General features: G+C 40.1%; 1 protein-coding gene across 1 annotated transcript in view; it reads left to right on the forward strand.

Moving 5' to 3' along the window:
• Positions 1–21,712, forward strand: part of LZTR1 (leucine-zipper-like transcription regulator 1) — a 39,877-nt gene that overhangs the window by 10,950 nt on the left and 7,215 nt on the right. Inside the window, exons 8-19 of the mRNA XM_015408199.1 lie at positions 1,194–1,333; positions 1,918–2,119; positions 2,719–2,829; positions 4,087–4,179; positions 6,283–6,378; positions 6,828–7,011; positions 8,620–8,789; positions 9,729–9,885; positions 12,217–12,343; positions 13,825–13,974; positions 14,982–15,087; positions 17,934–18,014. Coding sequence (XP_015263685.1) covers positions 1,194–1,333; positions 1,918–2,119; positions 2,719–2,829; positions 4,087–4,179; positions 6,283–6,378; positions 6,828–7,011; positions 8,620–8,789; positions 9,729–9,885; positions 12,217–12,343; positions 13,825–13,974; positions 14,982–15,087; positions 17,934–18,014 — 1,617 coding nt within the window. The remainder of the gene's footprint in view (positions 1–1,193; positions 1,334–1,917; positions 2,120–2,718; positions 2,830–4,086; positions 4,180–6,282; positions 6,379–6,827; positions 7,012–8,619; positions 8,790–9,728; positions 9,886–12,216; positions 12,344–13,824; positions 13,975–14,981; positions 15,088–17,933; positions 18,015–21,712) is intronic.

Here is a 21,712-nt window from a genome sequence, read left to right on the forward strand (position 1 = left end):
AAACAAATATTGTCTGTATGTTTTCAAAATTTCCTCACAACTGTGAACATTGTTAAAACTAAAAACTTTTTAGATGGTCAAGAAGCTGAATTCTACTCTGCAATAATTTTAGGTAATCGAAGTATCAGTACAAAGACATTAACATCTGAGCTGCTACCCTTTGCTGACTAGATTCTTGTTCTCTAACCCAGTAATTTAAGACAAGGACTTTACAATTTCACAGAATCATAGAGTTGGAAGGGACGTCCAGGGTCATCTAGTCCAACCTTTCTTCAGCCATGCTTGTGCATGCAGTAGGATTTGGGGGGGCTTTTTATTTTCAGTAGCAGGCCCCCATGCTGTATCACAGGATGCTTTCAAAACCCTCTCAGGTTTCAAAAGCCATGTGGTGCTGCATTTTGAGGAACACAAGCCTAAAATTGAATGCATAGAATGAGTTGAACAGTTCTTTGTATCCCAGCTAAGGTTTGCATCTAGGGGAACAGTGAGTGGGTCTCTGCTGACAAAATAAATCTTTCCCGCTTTCCATCTTCAGCCACCTGTGCCATTAGAAAATTTGCTGTTGCCCTTCAGGAACAATGTGGGGTACAGCATGGTAGGGCTGCATCTCAGTTAAAAAAAACCCCCAAACCAGGCAAACTGCAGATCCCGCCTTCTGTGAGCAAAGAGATGTCTTCTGCTCGCAGAAGGGCATCTATGGTTCCAGCCCAGACAGCCACTGTGGGTAGTGGTTGGAGTATCAGACTAGGAACTAAGAGACCCATGTTCAAATCCCCCCTTTGCCATGGAACCTTGGTGAGTGACTTTACGCTACCCTCAGTCTATAACCTACCACACAGGGCTGTCGTGAGGATAAAATAGAGGACAGAAGAACAATGTAAGCCACTTTGGTTTCCATTGAGGAGAAGAGTGGCATATAAATAAAGTAAATTAAATAAACCCACTGTTGTTCCAGCTAGGTTGTACTGTAAATAAAATAAGATATTGGTAAAATGAGAATTTGGGCACATTTCTAATTGTGTGTTTTGCTAAGAGTGTGGTGTTCGTATGCATTTGGACAGTACGGAGAGAATGCAATGGATTTCAAACTTGAGATTGAAAGGAGCAATTATTTACCCATCTACAAGTGCGCTTCTAGGTTTTTTGCATTTCAAAGTGAAATTTTTATAATTTTCATTATTGCTGCTTTTCAGATTAAACAGAGTGGCGAGATTCCTCCTTCATGCTGTAATTTTCCCGTAGCTGTTTGCAAAGAGAAGATGTTTGTCTTTTCTGGCCAGAGTGGAGCAAAGATTACCAATAATCTATTTCAGTTTGAATTCAAGGAAAAAATGTGCGTGCCAAAAATAACTAAGCAAAACAGTATTGTTGCTAAAATAAAGAAAAAACTATCCCCAAAATAGTTTGAAATACTTAATGTGATTTTCATAAGGTGCCCACAAACAGTTTTGAAGTTCAATGGAGAAAACACTGAAAATACTAATAAATCTGAAGGATGGAGGGGAAAGGCTACAAAAATGTATTAGAATTTTTGCTGTTTATGCGCATGCAGTTGCAGTATATGCCATGTATCTCATACGCATCTGCTACAGTCAGCAGAATAGATCAGAGGTGGTCTTGCAGTTTCCCTCATATTGCAATATCTACTTACATTGTTTACAAAATCTGTTGTATCAGTGCATCCAATATAGAAGGGGCAGAAAATATTGTATGAAAATGATAATTTTAAGGTGAACACCCCCCCCCCAGTTTTAAAGTACTTTATATGCCCAAATCATAGAGATGATAAATTAAACTCTTCTTGTAACATATGTGTATAAGGAGTATTTATACAGTTAGGTATATTCTGGTTTGTACTTTTGTGTTAGCTGAGTTACTGAAAACTCATTTGTAGCTACTACTTGTTTTCTCTGTTAGTTGGACACGAATTCCTACTGAGCACCTACTACGGGGCTCACCTCCTCCTCCACAGCGGAGATATGGTCACACGATGGTTGCCTTTGATCGCCATCTTTACGTGTTCGGTGGAGCTGCAGACAACACATTGCCTAATGAACTTCACTGCTACGATGTGGACTCTCAGACCTGGGAAGTTATCCACCCCAGTCCAGATAGTGAGGTAAAGAGTGCTGACTTTGATCAATTCTTTATTTCATTTCAAATCTCACTTACCTGATACAGAACAGCCAGTTGCATGTATTTGTACGTAGAAGGAGGAATCTGAGTGGATAGTGTTTCATATCTCCTGTAATGTAACAGATTGCTTTTCCACTAGGTGGTCAGAACAAACAGGTGGATTGCGTCTTGATTGGGAACAGCTCTGACACTCTTTTTGTTGCTTAATATCCTTAGGCAAAGAAAGACACTAAATTCTCCTTTATCTTTTATAGACATGCTCAAGAGAGTATTTAAAGGGACTACCCTTGTGTTTGTTTTGGTCACCTGTTGTTTTTTTCCCTCTGCCTTTTTCCTTTCAAAATTGCTATCTGAAATTATGATTATGCTTTGTAGAATTCTTCATTTGGGTAAAATTATTATTTCTATCATTTTCCAGTTGCAGAGTACTAGAGTCTTGTTTTTTTTCCCTAGGCACAAAGTTTTCTGGGACAGTGTTCACAGTCACTAAAGGAAGAAAGAAGAGAATACAACATACTTTCCAGTAAACTTTATGTGATGCACACAGTATTCATTTTAGTGTTTTTTCCTTTCAATTTCTAGTTGCCAATTGGAAGGCTCTTCCATGCTGCAGCTGTCATCTGTGATGCAATGTACATCTTTGGTGGGACAGTGGACAATAACATTAGAAGTGGAGAAATGTATAGATTTCAGGTAACAAGCTAAAAGCTTTGGTATTTTTAGACTAATTGTAGATTTAAATGTTTTTATTTACTTCATTTAAAATATTTATGCCCCACCCTATCTCCTCTGACTGAAGGCAGCTAGCAAGGCAGTAAATGCCGCAAGGACACAGGAATCCTAAATATCCAGCAACTAGTTAAAAACCAATTAATACAGTTAAAAAACGCTAGTTACATGACAAAACTTTGCTGCTAAAACCTGAACAGTCACCTTTTAAAAGTTCTGCCACATGCTAAATTACAGTGATAAGGGTTAATCAAATTAACTTCAGAAATTACATAAACATTTTGAACACAATTCTTAAAGAACTTTTTGGAAGCATTGTCCTGTGATTGTGAAGTCTGTGTTATGAGTGTATCATATTCCACTCCCTGTAGAAAGCCCCACAGAAGAAAGTGTTAGAGCTTGGTTTGTAAGGCTGGAATGAGCTTGTCCTACATGATGGTACCTTCCACAGGTGACAAAGATGCCCACATCATCAGTACACACTGCCTGTTCTTACGTGTAATAGGAACGTCATGTTTATTTCTGCTGTACCTAGCTGACTCATCTGAACATCATTAGTGGCGTATCTAACCTTCTACCTAAGTATGTGCTCTCAGCCCCACCTACCTCACAGGGTGTCTGTTGTGGGGAGGGGAACGGAAAGGAGACTGTAAGCCGCTCTGAGACTCCTTTGGGTAGTGAAGGGTGGGGTATAAATCCAATCTCTTCTTCTTCTTTATCTAGAGTTGTTCCATTTAGTTGAGTTGTATGGACCAGTATGGCTGCTCACAAATTTATTCCATGTACGAATTGGTGATGGCTGAAAGTGCTGTCAAGTCACAGCTGATTTATTGCAACCCTGTAGGGTTTTCAAGGCAAGAGACATTCAGAGGTGGTTTGCCATTGCCTGCCTCCAGGTCACAACCCAGGTATTCCTTGGAGGTCTCCCATCCAAATACTAGCCAGGGCTGACCCTGCTTAGCAGTCAAGATCTGACAAGATCGGACTAGCCTAGGCTCTCCAGGTCAGAGCACATATGAATTAGGCCTGAATATTTCACACCACTCCTGCAAATGTTATACCACAGAGTGAGTCTTTCTGTACCTGATTGCCATATACTGGAACAACCCCATAACAGCCTCTAAGGATAGTGCTTCCAGTATCTGGCAGTGCAGCGTCGCAGTTGATGGCATCATAATTTTTTCTGCCCCATACTACAACAGTCTTAATTTTTTGTTTCAGTTTTCCTGTTATCCAAAATGCACTTTACATGATGACTATGGAAGATTGTGGGAAAACAGACAGTTCAGTGACATGGAGTTTATTCTTGGTGAGGTGGGTAATTCAAATTAAAATACCAAACAGAAGTTGTCTTGTTCACTGCCAAAAAGAAGTGATTCTGTTATTTTTAAAGGTCATTTCTTGATGTCTGGATGCTCCAGTCTTTCAAGATTAGGTGGGTGGCCATGCACAAGAGTGCTTTGTGGTGCCTCAGTTATGGAACAGCCTCCCATTTACTTTGAAGCTGATTAACAAATATATTGTTTTCCATTCCATAGCCATTTCTGAGTGATGTATTTTACTACAGCTGCTTGTCTGTTTCAATTTAACTCTAACTGTATGGTTTTTGTATTGTTTCTGTGTTTTATTGATTATATTTTGTATTGTAAACTGTTTGTGGGATAGAAAGGTGGAAAGCAGACTTTCAAATACACACCTCAGCAGATATCTAGCTCAAACTACCTGCTTAAATCCTGTGTAATTTGATGAGAAGAGTGAGGAACAGAAGTTACAAACTGGCTTCTTGTTTGTTGTTGATATAATTGAAGTGATTGATTAATAATAATGCCAGTTGCTGAATGCAGTTTTTGCTGCTTTCTGGTTGAACCTTTTAAAATTATAACTGCGAAAACATCATTTTTATCATAGTATGTTGTCCTGAATTCTTCATCTCAATAGATATTGGGGGTGGCATTGGTGTGTTGCACCTACTCTGTACAAGCGAGAGCTGGAACCCCAAAGGAGGTAGAATCCAGAAGTTGGTGCTGGTAGACTGCTTTATCCTATGGCCTCTTCACCTATGGGGTTTTGCAAGATTCTGTCTCCTCTCTTGTGTTGTTCAACATCTGTGTGAAACTGCGGGATGAGGATGTCCTGGGATTTGGACTACAGTGTGATCAATAAGTGGATGATTCCCAGCTCTTCCTCCCACCCCTCAGGAAATCTCGGAGATGCAGTTGAGATACTGAACCTTCAAAAAAACATGCATATGGTTAAAGTGTCACTTTATCACAGTGGTCTACGCTACTGTGATTTTAAAAGACTGGAAGTGTAGAAATATATTTTACCCGGTGTCGTGTCATCCCTTTTCATTTTTTCCTATCTCTAGTTCCGCAGTCTTAACAGGATTATATTTTAGTCAAGCTTATAAAGTGTTAACATTGGTAGTGCAGTAGTATTAATGGTGTATTGATACAGTAGTATTAATTAGTGAATTAAGATCATGATGAATTTGTACCGGCCAGTCTACATAAGCTACATTACCCACCCAGAACAGCACAGTTGGCCACTGGTGTGGTCATTTAAACTAGTTTAAAGTTCAGGTATTTGATAAATCCTATGAAAGGGCTGGATCCCATGCAGGATTTCTGCAGATGGAAGGGATTTCTGTCCAAAGAGTGTGACTTTTGCACCTTCCATCTCCCTCTGCAACACAAAATGCCCTCTGAAATCCTGCTCCTGCAACAGAAGGGATCCTCAGCAGCAGCATGAGAGTCGACATGATGTATGTGGTTACAGTGTCTTGGGCTAGGATCTGGAGTAACCAGATTTGAGTCCCCACACTGCAATGGAAGCTTGTTGGCTGACCTTAGGTCTATCACACTCTCTAGCTGGAGAGTCAGTGTGGTATAGTGGTTAAGAGCAGCAGACTGTAATCTGGAGAACCGGGTTTGATTCCCCACTCCTCCACATGAAGCCTGCTGAGTGACCTTGGGCCAGTCATGGTTCTCTCAGAACTCTCTCAGCCCCACCTACTTCACAAGGTGCCTGTTGTGGAGAGAGGAAGGGAAAGCGATTGTAAGCCATTTTGAGGCCCTTTAGGGTAGAGAAAAGTGGAGTACAGAAAACAACTCTTCTTCTTCAGCCTAACCTGCCTCACAAGGTAGATAAAATGGGGGAGAGGAGAAGAATGTAAACCACTCTGGGTCTCCATTGGAGAAATAGGCAGGGGATACATGAAGTGAATAAATAACTTTTGGTCCTGATTAAGAAGAAAAATGGGATATAAATAAAAAATGTATAAAATATATTTAAATATGGGGGGTGACTAACAAAACTTGTTTCCCTTTTCTGTCTGTGGAAATCTTTTGCTGGATGCAACCAAAGGTATGTCTAATGAACATTATTTCTAAAGAACTGTGCTCTGTATCTCCGCAGAAGGAAGAAAGGGTTCGAGGGCATATAGCTATCGTCACAGCTCGCTGTAAGTGGCTCCGGAAGAAAATTATACAGGCAAAAGAGAGGTTGAAACAGGTATGGTTTGTGGAAACAGCTTTTAGGCTGATCTGCCAGTTTACCTTTGTGAAATAATTAGTAGTGGTCATCATTGTTGCTCACATGCACATTGAAGATCATTTCTGGAAGCCTGAAATTATCTACAGAATAATTTACATTGCATGATTACTTCTATCTGAGAGGAAGCTGAGAAGTGACAGGTTATTTCTAAGTACCTAGTCGGGCTCTTCGTATGCAATAGTTGAATTTAGTTGACCTTGATAAATACCTATGTCAACAATATTATTTTGGTTTGGGGATATGTTTTGGTTTAGTAGCAGGCATATGCCAAATAAAAACAAGTTCACTTGCTTAGGTAGATGGACATTGTATGTATGTGATTTGGCATGTGAATTGATGGAGTTTTGAGGGCACTCTGTAGAGGTACAGCTGTATGTAGATTTGACTCTCCCTTCTGTCCTGTTTAGAAACCTAAGCAAGACATTGATGAGGAAGGACAAGAATCACCCCAGAAAGAGATGTCTGGCAGCAACATTAAGCTGTGCCACTTGCAGCCGCCGCTGGAGGTGACCATCCGAGAAGCTGAAGCCCAGCCCTTTGAGGTGCTCATGCAGTTCTTGTACACGGACAAAATCAAATACCCACGCAGAGGTAGGACAGCAGATTTGTCTCTTCTGTAATAACAAGTATTGTATATAAGAGCCTCTTCCAGGATGGCTACTTTTATTTGTGTTTTTATTTATTCTACATATACTCTGCACTAAAAACTTCACGGCAGCTAATGAAAGCTTAAAACCATAAGCTATAATTTAAAAAGATCAGATTGCTGAAAGGCTAACTAAGCAGTAAAACAGCAGGGCAGTAAACATTAAATCAATCCAGTGCTCAGGACATAAAAACTAGTAAGCTAGACACCTTGTGAATATTTCTGGAGAGAGAACCCCGTACCGAGTGCCACCGTAGGAAAACATCCTAGTGCTGGTCACCACTTGTCTAACTTCTGAAGGTGGGACCACACACAGCAGGACTTGACTTCCAGAGATTATGTCAGATGATGGGCAGGCATATTGTGCTTGAAATGTGCAAGCACATTGGCATTCATTAATATGTTTATCTGTCAGTTTGCAATATTCAAAATCATCTATACTGAAGTCTGACCTATACCAGATGCTCACAATTCTGAAGCCAAACATAGATTTAAATCCATTGATGCCTATGTTACAAGTAGCCTACCAGCATAATTGGGCAATGATTCATTTTCCCCTAACATTTTTGAAACATTAAGCACAACAGATATTACTTCAGAAATTCATAGCCATCTGCCAAGATAGCTGCCCACGAAGAGAGAGCCTGCCCTCATGTCATAGGAAGTGTTTTTTGCAAGTATATAGGGATTCCACCAAGAGCAGCCCATTCAAGAGGCAGCCACCACAAACATACTATGGCTAATATGAACAAATGGCAAGTTGCCAGCTGTTAAATTTATTTTTTAAAATAGACATGTAGGTCTATTTTTATGCTTCTCTGCTGCTTCTAAAATGACAGCATTGTTCCTCCTTCTCGGTATGGTCATACGCAGCACCTATACAATACTCTATCTGGTGTTGCTCTTTACAGTATCATTCCTTCTTGCCTGGGATTGAGGTGCTTGAAAGACTTTGTGCCTTAACATTACATGGAGTGAGGGAGGGAGGTCAGCATCACAAGTGTTAAGGGAAAAAAGAAGAGAAAAAGTATGAGAGATGATCTTCTCAGAAGAGTATAGCCAGATTGGTATGGCTGTGCCCTATTATTCATGACCCTGTTGTTCACCCTGTTTATAGGATAGGAAATGGATTGGTTTTACCAGGTAGCAATATTTTTAAAGGTTATCCAGCTGTAGGGGTTGTTGACTTTTAGCATCTTGATTGACTGTTGTGGTCTGTGCTAGGTAAATTCACCAGGAAGCTGGGGCCCCGCTTGTCATATGGTAGAGTAGAAATGCCACAGATACCTCCTGTAAGGGTACATCCTTTGTTCCCATTACTTTCTCTTCTCTTCAGTAGAATGCTATTACACTCCATGGTGTTCGCTTATGTAGAAAGTGCCAGTTTGGCATCAGACTTTCCTTCAGAGGATACCAGTACTAGTTAGTAGAACCCCTCACCCGCAAGCAATCAGTGATAGAATCAGGGACCTTAATTCCCTTCTCTGCATGCTGAGATGACTGTCGGTCTCTTAGCAATATGTAGAATGAATTGATGTACTTTTGTTGTTTAGGACATGTGCAAGATGTACTGCTTATTATGGATGTGTATAAATTGGCCCTTCACTTCAAGCTCTCAAGACTTGAACAGCTGTGCCTCCAGTACATTGAGGCATCAGTAGATCTTCAGAATGTGCTGGTTGTATGTGAAAATGCAAACAAACTTCAGCTGGATCAGCTAAAGGTAGGCTTCATGCAAGACAATAAAAGCTGTTCAGAAATCCTAATCCAGATAGATCCAACCTAATTAACATCATATGAGTGCTGCCACACTCATAATCATCAGGAGCAAACAGAGCTGTCCTGTCTCTGTTTTTGTTTTGTTTACTTACCTCTGGCTTCATAAGGGCTAGCAAATTGTGGTAAACAGGATATGCCTGGGAGAGCCCCCAGTGCTTAGTTGGAATGAAAAAAACTTTAATTGTGATAAATGTGGCTCTAGCAGTTGGAGCAGTTTTACTTGGCCATAGTGAATTGATGACAGAGATGCAGCAACTGAAGCACGAAGCTGAAAGCCAGTGTGGAGTAATGGTTATGTTCTGGAAGACCCAGGTTCCAGTCCGTACCTCTACCATGGAAGCTTGCTGGGTAATGCTGGACCAGTCACACACTATCGACCAAGCCTAACCTGCCTCACAGGGTTAATATGAGAATAAAATGGAGGAGAAGGGACACTACTGTGGGTCATTATTGGGGAGAAAGGCTGGGGATAATTGAAGTAAATAAATACAGAGTGTATGTTTAGGTTGTGCCGTTATAAATGGAACCAATGGCAAAGGGCACTGATCCACAGCAAAGAGGTAAGGAAACTCTCATGTAGTTTTCACTAAAAATTTACCTATAATGTTGGTCAAAGCTGTAGAGCCTTTTCATTGGAGAAAGTGCTAGGAATATTTGTTCTTAATTATATTTTCAAACAGCCACTCTAAAGATAGTGTAATACATTACCGCCAAAAGAAAAACTCTTAGCAGTAGGTGAATCATTATGCAAAGTGATACAAGAATTTATCTTTGTACATTAGCACAGGAAATAATTACACATCATTTGGTTACATAATGATGAAATCTTTCTTTAAAAGCAGCAGTATGTCTTCAGGTAAAAGCAGTGGTTTGTTTCTTTTAGGAACACTGCCTGAATTTTGTGGTGAAAGAATCCCATTTTAATCAGGTAATAATGATGAAAGAGTTTGAACACCTTTCCTCATCTTTGATAGTAGAGATAGTACGACGAAAGCAGCAGCCACCTCTTCGAACACATTCTGATCAGCCTCTTGATATTGGTAATGTACCATTCTTCTTTAAGAGACTCTTGCACTTGCATAGACGAGGACCCACGTCTTGCAAGGAATATGTGTTTCTTTGATTAGTTCTGCATGGTTCATTGTTTGTGATGCAGAATGACATTTTTCAAAAGCTGACTTTTGAAATAGCAGAAATGTACCCCAGATCTTATGCCTGTTGCCATAGTCATCTTTAGGGAGATGGAAAGGGAGATATGATAATTGGCTAGCTCTAACTAATGATCAGAGGAAGGACAAGTTAAGTTTTGCAAGTGGACCATGGGGGGATGTAGATTTGGCCTTTTGGCAGGTCTTAATAGATGGTTTGGATGATGGTGTCACTGTTAAAACGAATTATGTAGGTTGAAACACCTATGCTTAACAAATACGGTATTCTTAGGTACTCTCATAGTCTTCCATTGCTTAATGCTGGTAGAGTGCCCTAGTGATGGAAGGTAGAGTGGGTGTTTCTGTTTCCTGCCACCCACTTTACGGGCCTTTGTCTCTTCTGGTAGGAAGAGTGCTCCACCCCAGGTTCTTCCTGTGCTGCAAGAACCGGGGGGGGGGGGGTTAGCTCTTTTCAAGGAAAGTACTTTGTTTAGCTTTGTCTTCCCTTGCCTGAATTAGCTCAGGCAGGGCAAGAAGAGGACTTTATTTAGGATGGCAGTACATTCTTATGCTAGACATGCAACTGACACAGAGTTTTAGAGAGGACACTAGAAGCATGCAGTATGTAGTCCAGCTATAGAAAGGAATAAGAGACAGATGCCAAAAATGTTGGGACACTCTATACCTAATACCCCTGAATATATATTACTTAATTTTTGGCCTGATCAATCTCTCTCAAGCTATAAAACTGAATTAGCCTCTTTAATGCTTATAGCAGCTAAAATTTTGTTGGCCCCAAATTGGAGATTAAACAAAATACCGTTGAAACAATGGTTTTCTAAAATATGGGACATTGCTGTAATGGACAAAATTGCAATGCAGCTGGTTGTGGCTGAAACAACTACAAATAAATATGATTTTGTTGAGAAATGGTTTCCTTTCTTTGAATTTGTTAATTCTAACCAAAATGGTATATATATGTTGCCAAAGAAATATATGGATTTTGTATTTTATTAACTATGGTTATACCTTTTCTCCTATTGTAACTACATAATGTGTATTGGTGATCTATCAGTTTGATAATATTGTTTTTGTCATTAATATTTTAAATGTAATTATTATATTAAAAAAAATAAAAAACTTTTTGTTTAAAAAAAGAGAGAGACAGATGCCACAAAAACTGGCTAACCAATGAGCAGGAAGAGGCATTTTCTCTGGCCCAGTGAGGCTTAGCATCTGGGAGAGTCATGGAAGAGTGTAGCCATCCCAGTCATTAGCCCACAAGTTAGGGAACCAAGGCTGGACTTGGAGTGAGTGGCTGCTCTGACCAGGAACAGGAAGTTGCAGAAAGAAATGTCTGTTCATCCTGGGAGGCTGTTAGTGGTACTCCTGAAACCTCTGAGGTTCATGAGGGCTGTGAGGCAATGGGGAGAATTCATATTTGGATATTCCCTCTCACAGTGACCTGAATGAAGCTCTGATGTCTAGCAGTATCTTCCTCTGTATTAGAAGAATGGCACCTGCCATTTGGGACTTGCAAAGCCTTCTTAGAAAAAGGCCCTGTGGACAAATGGTAGGTTCCTCAACCCCTGGATGTCCCCTAGTTGAAAAGTTGTGCCATTATTGACAGGCTTCTAATTTTTTTCTCAGTGGGTTGAAAGGACCTCATGGGGGAAGGAAAGCAAAAGATAAGGCATCTGATAGAGGCTTCCCAATCTTCCTTTGTTTCCGCTGCCAGCTCTGGAAGAAAAATTAAGCACTTTAACTGCTGAAAGAAAGATGCACAAATCACACAACCTTGGTCCTTAGGGGACCCTAGGGGAAACTCTTCAGATCCTTACAGAGATGGAAGGGGAGTTGGAGGCACAGTCTCTCAGCATTGTTGTTTGCTAGCTGCCGGAGTCTTGAGCTCAAGAGAAGGACCTCAGAAAAGGCCCCCCCAGATTTTATGTCTTTTGTGCATGTTGTGTGAAACAGGAAAAGGACAACCTCTATAATACCCCTATACTATTTGCGAATAATCTTTTCAAATTTGTGTGATTTCTTTAACATTACTCATCATGTGTTTGGGATTAAAGGAATCTTACCCTAAGAGATGTAATTTATTGTGTTGTCTGCTAAACTTTCCCCTAGACATTAACTATCTAAGTGTTTCAGCCACATGTTAATGTTACAGTAATCCATATCTGCATGTTACTTATTTATCTAAATACTCTTGTTCAGGAACATCATTGATTCAGGACATGAAAGCTTATCTAGAAGGTGCTGGACTTGAGTTCTGCGATATAATATTACTCTTAGATGGTCAGCCAAGGGCTGCTCATAAAGCTATTCTTGCAGCTCGCTCCAGGTACGTCTACTTACATTAGTAATTCACTGATACAGCATGATGTTAGAGATTGTTGGAGCGCTTTCCCCCTCATCTCTCTGAGTGGTGAGAATAAATGTTTTACGTAGTTCATCTCTGCATGCCCCCACACACCAATGACCTCTGATTGCATGTAGAGGTGAACACCCAGACTGAGGGAGTGGGCAATCGAAAACACAGTTGGAAGCAGTTTCAGTATCCAGTGTCAAGGGATATCCTGTGTTGAAATAAGGACTGAATCTTCCAGTGTCAAGGTTCCTTTTTTGTATATAGTGAATGGCTAGAGAAAAAGTGTATGAACCCAGACAGCGTCTGATCTCATCAGGCAGAGAATTGGAGGGGGGGAGCAAGAAATTATGTCAATCAATCCTGGAGAAAGGTATCTTTATGTAATAATGGGTTAGACTACTTTTATTGATTTAGTTTAAATTTGATGTGTTGGATCCTGCTACCTTTGTAGCTTACTCTTGCCAAATTCTCTTTCTTACTACAGCTTCCATCCCATGTGGGTTTTGTCAATGCATGTCCCATGGATCCCCAACGTAGCCTTTTTTTTGGGGTGGTCAAAGGAGACCCCTCATCATCACAAAAGCTGGTTGCATTAAAGGCAATGTAGTTATGAAATAATGACATTTAAACAAACAAGACCAGAATTACTACAATGATGCTAATGTTAACAGTTTATTGTACAAGATACAGTATGCTAAATCAGTGGATTTCAGCCCCAAGGTTGTGATCCTCAGTTTGCTTGTGGAGGACCACCAGCTGGATAGGCAGGCCTCTCTAGAAGTGCAAGCTTTTGCTGCATTTTTGAAGGACCTGCTTGCTAGTTCATATGCTTAGGACACCACACCTGCCTCTCTTTGCACACATGCTAGCAGCAGAATGGTACATGAGGTCAGTCAGCAATAGAAAGGATTTTTTTTAGCCCAGGTAGATCCAGATTTTTGCTCTTGCAAAAGTTCTCCTTTGCCTTCTCTCTTCCTCCTGTCTGGCCCAGTCACTCCACCCCCACCCCCACCAGTCAGTCCTCCAGTGCTCCACATGGATTTGCTGCATGCTGCCCCCCACTGGTGAGGTCATAGCCCCTGTTTTACTTCTTTTCTGTCACATGATTGTAATGTCATTTGCTTGCAGTATTTTCCATGCTACCACCTGGGGATTAAAGGTTGGTTCAGAGTCAGGAAAGTTAATAAAATATTTACAATACTGTTAAAATGACATTTTGCTCTGAAAATATTTATTAAAACATTGCTGTTGAGAAATTTGAATGTTGGCTAATTAATTTGATGACTTTTTAAAAATGTCTTTAGAAATGCCCTAGCTGTATGATGCTTCTGTGTCCACTCTTAGCTTGCTGGATAACAAATCTGTGATGCAGTTATGTAAAAACTACACACAGGTCGAAAATCCAGTTGATTTACCATGTTTCCTCTTGTATCTCCACATTTGTGTTTTCCCAGTTACTTTGAAGCCATGTTCCGTTCTTTTATGCCAGAAGATGGGCAGGTTAATATTTCTATAGGAGAAATGGTTCCAAGCAAACAAGCATTTGAGTCTATGCTAAGATATATTTACTATGGTGAAGTGAATATGCCTCCTGAAGATTCCCTGTATCCTTTATCTTGTCTGTGTAAACATATACTTATTGAATGGTAGCATTTCCAGTTCCTTTTTCTCAGGTATAAGTGTACAAAATCACATGCTGTTTAGGTGAATCACTAGTTCCTGGGCAATTAATCCATTGTGCATTCAGTGTAACGGCTTGATGAGTGTAAGAGAGGTTACAGAAAAGGGATGTCTCTGCATATTCAAAGAGAAATAATATTGTACATTATTAAGAGACCTTCTTTGTGAATTCCTAACGCTCCCATGCATTTTTTGCTCTACTTTCAGCTTGTATAGCTTAAGAGTTGGAGACTCATGTGTTGCTTGCTTTATTAGTTCTCACTTTAAGAAAATACTCAAAGGAGATAATTTGCCTACCTCTTTGTGTAGCTTCTGGTTTTCTGTCCTGGGGCAAAGCTCTTCAGGCAGACAAAGAGAGAATTGGATCCTTTCCACCAACACAAGAAGCCTTCTTGTAGCAGTCTAGCAGTTTCCTTCTTATTGCAGTCACTTGTATTTTGTCCATATCTAGCAGTTTCCTTCTTATTGCAGTCACTGGTATTTTGGGTCACTCAAGCACTAGCATTGCTCACAGATGGCTACTGGGCAAGCTTCTTCAGTGCCTTCCACTATTGGAACATAGGATCCAACCTGTACTGCTTAGGACTCGATGTGTTGCTAATTTACCCAAAGAACTGATAATCTTCAAGGACATTGTGTGGGTTTTTTTGTTTTGCTTACAATGTCTTTTTCCAGAATGTTTGAGTTCACAGAAAATTAGGCAACAGCTGCTGCATATATAGCATGGTTGAAGCAGCAGCAGTGTGCATGGCCCAAATCCAAAAAAAACTTTAAAGGAGGCAGCCAGCTGCAATTATAATGAGGATACATTAGAGAGAAAGCAGACAGAGGTCAAATCTCTGTTCATCCTTATTGCCATTCCATTTATGTTTATGGTACCTTTGTTCCTCACAACTTGAAACATGAATTCTCTTTAACTGGCTTTTTTAAGCTATCTCTTTGCTGCCCCTTATTATTATGGATTCTACAATAACCGTCTGCAAGCATATTGTAAGCAGAACCTGGAAATGAATGTTACAGTGGAAAATGTACTCCAGGTAATTGTTACCACTGAATCAGTTTGGAACTAATTGTAATTAGTCCCCTAAAAGATTTTTTTGCTATGAGAGATTGTCAAAAAGCCCATAAGTTTTTCTACAGAAGGTTTATAAGATGAGTTCACATTCCCAGACAAAATTATGACTGAAGGAAGTCAGTGCACTCCTTCCTATTAAAAAATGTGTCAAAGTCCCTGTGAAATCATTTGTATCTAAGGAAACATACTTCGCTGTGAAGATAAAAGTATGCTACAAAATACCTATACCTGTTAGTTTGCGGGGTGATGGTGGAATATTGTTACTTGTAAAGACGTAGCACAATGTTCAAATTAAGAACAGATATTTATCACATGAAATGTTATATTGGGGAAACCTCAGAAATCACAAGGGTGTTCTCAAAAATGTTGATCCTTCCCCTATACCACAAAAAGACAAAAAAGGAGTGATGTTGTGAATTCAGAAGAATAAACTATTTTATGTTCCTTCTTTATGGTGGCTCTATGTTAACACCACTGGGCTTCATGCCTGCTCAAATCTTGATTCAGAACATTCTAGAATTACTCTTTTAGGTGTGGAATCTTGCTGTCCACACCCATGTGCCAACACATATGCGCAGAGGGGAGTTGCAGCTTCATAGTTGGTTCTCTTGTCTATCACAGTAGAAACATCAATTGGGAACATTCTCAGAGATTCTGCTATGAGTTAGCAAACTTCTTTCTTTCCCCTTTGAAGTGGGAATTTTACTTTTTGTTGGGTCATGAGCCTTTGGCATAGAGAACCACCTTCAAAAGATGTTGACAGTGTTGTGGAAAATTATCCTTCACAAACAGCTGTGACTGATGCCAAACCCAACAGCAGCTACACTGCAAATATGGTGCCTCTGCCTCAAACCCCCTCCCCCCCACGTCACTGAATATACCCTAGGAGATTTGCCATTGACTATAATGGCCCCATAGAGCCAAAAAAAAATCATGATTCTCATCGGTTAGCTGAATCAGATCAGAGAATCTGATTTCGCTTAACCATGATTTGGGTATTCATTTGGTTCAGTCAAATGCACATCCCTAACTAAGACTCCATCCTCCTCTGCTAGAGATATAAAAGTAATGCAGTCAGACAGCATAATACATCCAGTGAACAGATCACCAAAGTGCAGAACTAGAAAACAACGCAAACAACAAAGTAAAGCAAGCTATAAACAATGAAGAAAGTGTATTATAAAGGTAGAAGACAATGCAGTAAAAGCAAGATGATAGCTACATCAGTTATAGTAAGTAACTACAGCCTTCTGCAATCCCATTCCTTTATAAAGGTGTGCTCCTGAACAGTTCTATTCTACTAAGTTTTAATTCCTTTATGAAAATGCCTTCCTGAACATTTCTGTTTTGCACATTCTGTGGAATGACAGAAGTGTGGAAGCCTTCTTGACCTCCTCAGGCAGGCCATTCCACAAGGCTGGAGCTACTACAGATAATGCATATGAATGGGCAGTTGCCAATCTTACCCATTTCCGGCATGACACCTTCAGAAGGTGGTCCTGGAGATATATTGATCCAAAGCAGTTAGATAATGCATATGAATGGGCAGTTGCCAGTCTTACTCATTTCCAGCATGACACCTTCAGAAGGTGCTCCTGCAGATATATTGATCCAAAGCAGTTAAGGGCTCTCTAGCTGATAAGCAGTACACTAAGTTGAACCTGATAACTGATCAGTACCCAATGGGGTTTATGCAGAATGAGTGTGACATGCATGTTTCACCTGCTATCTAATAGTAACTTGGCTGCAGCGTTCTGTACCAACTGGAGTTTCCAACTTTAAGGCCATATCCATGCACTGCTTTTTCAAAAGGAGGTTGATGGAAAAATGAAGAGCTATTCAGTGCATAGGTGAAGGGGGTTATGCATCCGTCTGCAGATGTATAAAACCTTGTATGCACCTAAAGGGACTACTTGATTCTTTTAATCATACTTGGAGAGCATAAAGAGAACCCTGATGGATCAGAGCACTGCCCTGTTTCCAGTACAATTCCTGCATTGTTGTCACTAGGTTTACTTGTATTCAGAAATCTACCACATCTGAATGTTAATATTCCATATAATTATTATGACTAATCACTGTTGAAAAGCCCAAGAATTTGTCTGGTCATCTTTTAAAGCCACCCAAGCCAGCCAGCTTCATCATATCTTGTGCCAGTTATGCCCTTGGCTTGATTTTTAATGTATGTAGGGTAGCACTTCCTTTCTTCTGACACAGGTCCTTAACTTGCCTGGCTCCATATCTCTTTTTTGAACCATCACTGCTGAGGCTATCTCATGGTCACAGAATTATGATACTCTTGCAAAACTACCTCTAAATATATAGTTTTGGCTAGCTCCCACCACTCTAGTCTCCTGTGCTGATTTCCTTACAAGAAATTCACTTTTAAGTAGTAAACCATGCAATGTATTGTATAAATTGTAATATGACCACACAAGTAAAGCATTTTATAGATGGTGCATACAAGCAGAGAAACATAGCCGATCTCTGAGGGATGTTTCACACATCTTACAGGATAAATCCAGGTTTGCCAGTGGTACAGGTAAAAGTTTTATGAAAATACGCACATAAAACATACATTGCATGTTTGAAGAGCCAGGTCCTTCGTATGCATTGATCTAGAGCTATTATAACATCCTAAAAGACGAGGAGTTTCCCCAAATGTTTTCTAACAAGGACCATAAAGTTAAAAAAAATCACAGAGATGCCTAATCCATGCTTCCCATTCAATGCAATAGTCTTTAAAGCCTGTTCTTACTGATTTAAGTTTTTACTTAGTAAAAACGTACACTTTTTTTTGTGTTTCAGATTTTAGAGGCCGCTGACAAGACCCAGGCTCTGGATATGAAGAGACATTGCCTGCATATCATTGTTCACCAGTTCACCAAGGTTGGTTGGATGTTTTCTGGGGTTCTGGGCATCTGCTGTCCCCTTTCACTGCCATGGCTGAAAACAGCTTAAGGTAGCCCTCCATTTCATTCTTGTTCCACCCTTTGGGCTGTATGCTATGCTTTGTAACCTACCTTTAATAGTAATAGAGTTGATGAGACTTTTTTTTTTAAGTATCACTATTGCCTTTCAAAGTTTTTCAGTGACTATTACCTGTTCTGTGGTTTTCGTTTCAATATTGATTGTTGTGTGTAACATGTTTCTGTGTATGATATTTATTAGTCATGTACCATACAACATTTTTCCTATCGTGGATATAAATAAAGCTTACGCTTTCTGTTTAAATTGTAAATTTGGTAATTCCATTATTGGCTAGAATCCAGAAAACGGTATAAGTCCAAGAAAAACAAGTCTAAAGCCTCCTCAGACACCAGTTCTCCCCTATATTCCATTGCATGGAGGAAACTTGTGAGGTCATTGAAAAACATAAAGAATTTTATTACACTTTTACAAACTTATTTTGCAAAACTAGCTAGGTAAAGAAAGATATAACACTGTAACAACAGAAAGGACTGTTTAGAAGTGCCCCTTCTGCATTCCTTGGTTCTACATAGATTGGCTGGCACATATGATGTCACCAAGAAAACTCTCCTCTATCCACAGAGCAGTTTTGCATTTCTGACAATTCTGCAATTCTGCAATTCTGACAATTGATCCACTAAAAACACATGTGGTGCTTGAAAAGTTAAAAGTGGATCAGACAGCCTGCTTTACCATGGCCGGGAATGACTGGTAAACCAGTGTTTGTTTTATTGACATGTGCCTAATTTCAGTTGCAAAGCTATGGCTTGCCCAAGGTCATCCAGCAGCTGCAAGTGGAGGAGTATTTTGATGTCTTTTGTGCAGTCTTTTTATGTCTCCTTTTTCAGAACTGGAATGGAGATTGAGTGTTTCTAGTCTGTGGACCATTGTTTTGTTTTTCATATTTGTTGGCATATTCTTGTTACAATTTTAATGGATTCTGTTTCAGTGGCTTGAAATAGCTCTATTGATATCCTGTCTGCTCCCAATTTCTTTAAGTGCAGCTTTCACTTCACTTTCTAAAATTGCAGGTTCTTCCTCAAAAGATTCTTCTTGGAAGGAATCTGTCATCCTCTCATCTCTTCTAGATAGTTCTTCAGTGTAGTGTTCCCATCTTTTATTTTGTCCTGTTCAGTTATCTTTCAGTATGTCCAACCATGCTTTAAAGTTTCCCTCAAATCCTTGGATCTTGTGGAACAGATGTCTTGTTCTTCCTTTTTTGTTGTTCTCGTCTATTTCTTTTCCCTGGTTATTGTAGTTGTTCTCTTTGTCTCTACATGCCAGTTGCTAGAAGGCTGCATTTACACTTCTGATTCTATTTCTTTCACCTTTTACTTTTGCTTCTCATCTGTCTTTAGCAATTTTAACAGTTTCATCAGTCATCAAGGCTTTTCATTTCTTTTGGCTACAGGAATAGTCTCTGCATGTTCTTCCTTGATAATATCTTTGATTCAACCCATAGTTCTTGTTCCTGTTCATTTGAACTGTTCTTTACATGGTCTTTAAACTCTTTAGGAGTTTGTTAAGATTGTATTTTAGCACTATGAATGTTTTGGTGGTTTTCTTCAGCTTTATTATAATTTTTAATATTAACAAATCTTGGTCTGTACCACAGTCAGCTCCTGGTCTTGTTTTAGCAGAGAAAATAGAGCTTCTCCATCTTCTGGTTTGATTATGTCTATGAGTTGCTCTCTGGCTTCATTTCATGCTCCTTTCCCAAATTTTCTGACAGTATTTGGTTCTACTCTTTTGTGTTGCTGTCACCTATGTTTAGATGTGTGAGCAATTTCTTCCTGGTCACTTGCTTTCAATTTCTTCCTCTTCAGCATCTCTAGCTGGGGTGTAAATTTAAATGATAATTAGATTGATAGACTTTCCATGAAGTCTGGTTGACATTATTCAGTCAGAATTCACATTATAGCCCCTTACTACTTGTGCTACATTTTGCCTCACTGTTAGATCAACTCTGTTTTTTCTGGGTTTGTCATTTCTCAAGTAAACTATTTTGTAATTTTCTGACTGAAAATGTCCTAATCCAGTTCACTTTAGCTCACTCACTCTCGGGATCACAATGTTTAAACGTTCCATTTCTCGTTTTATGATTTCAAACTTACCTTAATTCATACTTCTCATGTTCCATGTTTCTATTATATGTATTGAGCAGTTTTGGAGTTTCCTTTTGCATCCATTCATTTCAACAACTGAACATCCTTTCGGCTTTAATCCAGTTGCATCATTAAGAACAGCGCTACTCATACTTATCCTCTGTTCTTCCTCAGTAGCTGATTGAGTACTATCTGACCTGGGAGTCCTGTCTTCCAGAGCTATATGTTTTTTCTGTTTTGAATTGTCTTATCACAGGGTTTTCAAGGTATGAGATGATCAGAAGTGATTTGCCTTTGCAGCCTTCTGCTCAGGGCTAATTGGGGTTAGATGAAATGTTACTGCCATTGTCTGTGATAGATCTTCCACATGTGTCACCTTCCACTATTACTGTTGGCCAGTAGCTACCCTTCAAGTATTTCTGCACCTCATCACCACTGGAACAGTCTGTTCTCTTTTGCTGATGTGGCCATTGACTCCTGTGGAGGGGATAAATCTTAGTCTGGTGTCTCAGCTGTGACCATTCCACCTTGAGTGATTTCGCTTGGAGTTTAGCCTCTTGACAGAGTGTAAACTCCTACCAGTATTGCTCTCGGCTTCTCTGACACACACAAACCCCCTCACTATGTTCAGGTGTGCATTCAAGAGCGGAAACTGGGACAACTCCAATATAACAATTTTTTGCTGTCTCCTTGCATGACAGAATTCTACTAATGTTAACCACTCTCTTCTAACCTCTGTTGCCTCCTTTAGCCAAATGTGTGTACTGAGAACATCATAGATTTCTGAATTAGAAATTTTATATAAATTTTATATATGAGTAAGTAAACTTGCTAGATATATACATTGGTGAATGAAAAAACAGGTTGCTTACCTGTAACTGATGATCTTCGAGTGGTCATCTGTGCATTCACACCCATGGGATCTAGTGCACACGCGCTGGATCAATCGGTGCTGTAGCAAGCTCTTTTAATGGATTTTTGCGCCCAGTCCCTCGGGCATGCGCAGGAACCCCACCACGTATGCCCAGAGGGGTGGGCGCAGACATCCCGCCAGTTCCTTTAAACTGCCGCAAATCAACCCCTATTCAAAAATGTAGAAGCTGATCGCAGCGGGGAAGGCGGGCGGGTGGTGTGAATGCACAGATGACCACTCGAAGATCACCAGTTACTGGTAAGCAACCTGCTTATCTTCAGCGTGGTCTCTGTGCTTCACACCCATGGGAGATTAGCGAGCAGTGGCCTACCTGGAGGAGGGTGCTGGCAGGTTCTTTATTGCGTAGCCGAAGACAGAATGTGATGTCCCATGCTGGTATTGGTGTTTGTACGGACATCTAGGGCGTAGTGCCTGATGAAGGTGTTAGGCGTGGCCCAATAGTTGGGTGTGTTCTACTGAGGTAGAACAGGAGAGCCCGCTTCACATCTAAAATGTGTAATAGTTTGTCTTCCGGTGATGTTGGATTTGGGAAAAAATCCGGGAGGAAGATCTTCGCCTGCAGGTGGAACTCTGACACC

Source organism: Gekko japonicus, unplaced genomic scaffold (genome assembly GCF_001447785.1).
Source record: "Gekko japonicus isolate JY-2015 unplaced genomic scaffold, Gekko_japonicus_V1.1 scaffold211, whole genome shotgun sequence".
NCBI classification, from domain to species: Eukaryota; Metazoa; Chordata; class Lepidosauria; order Squamata; family Gekkonidae; genus Gekko; species Gekko japonicus.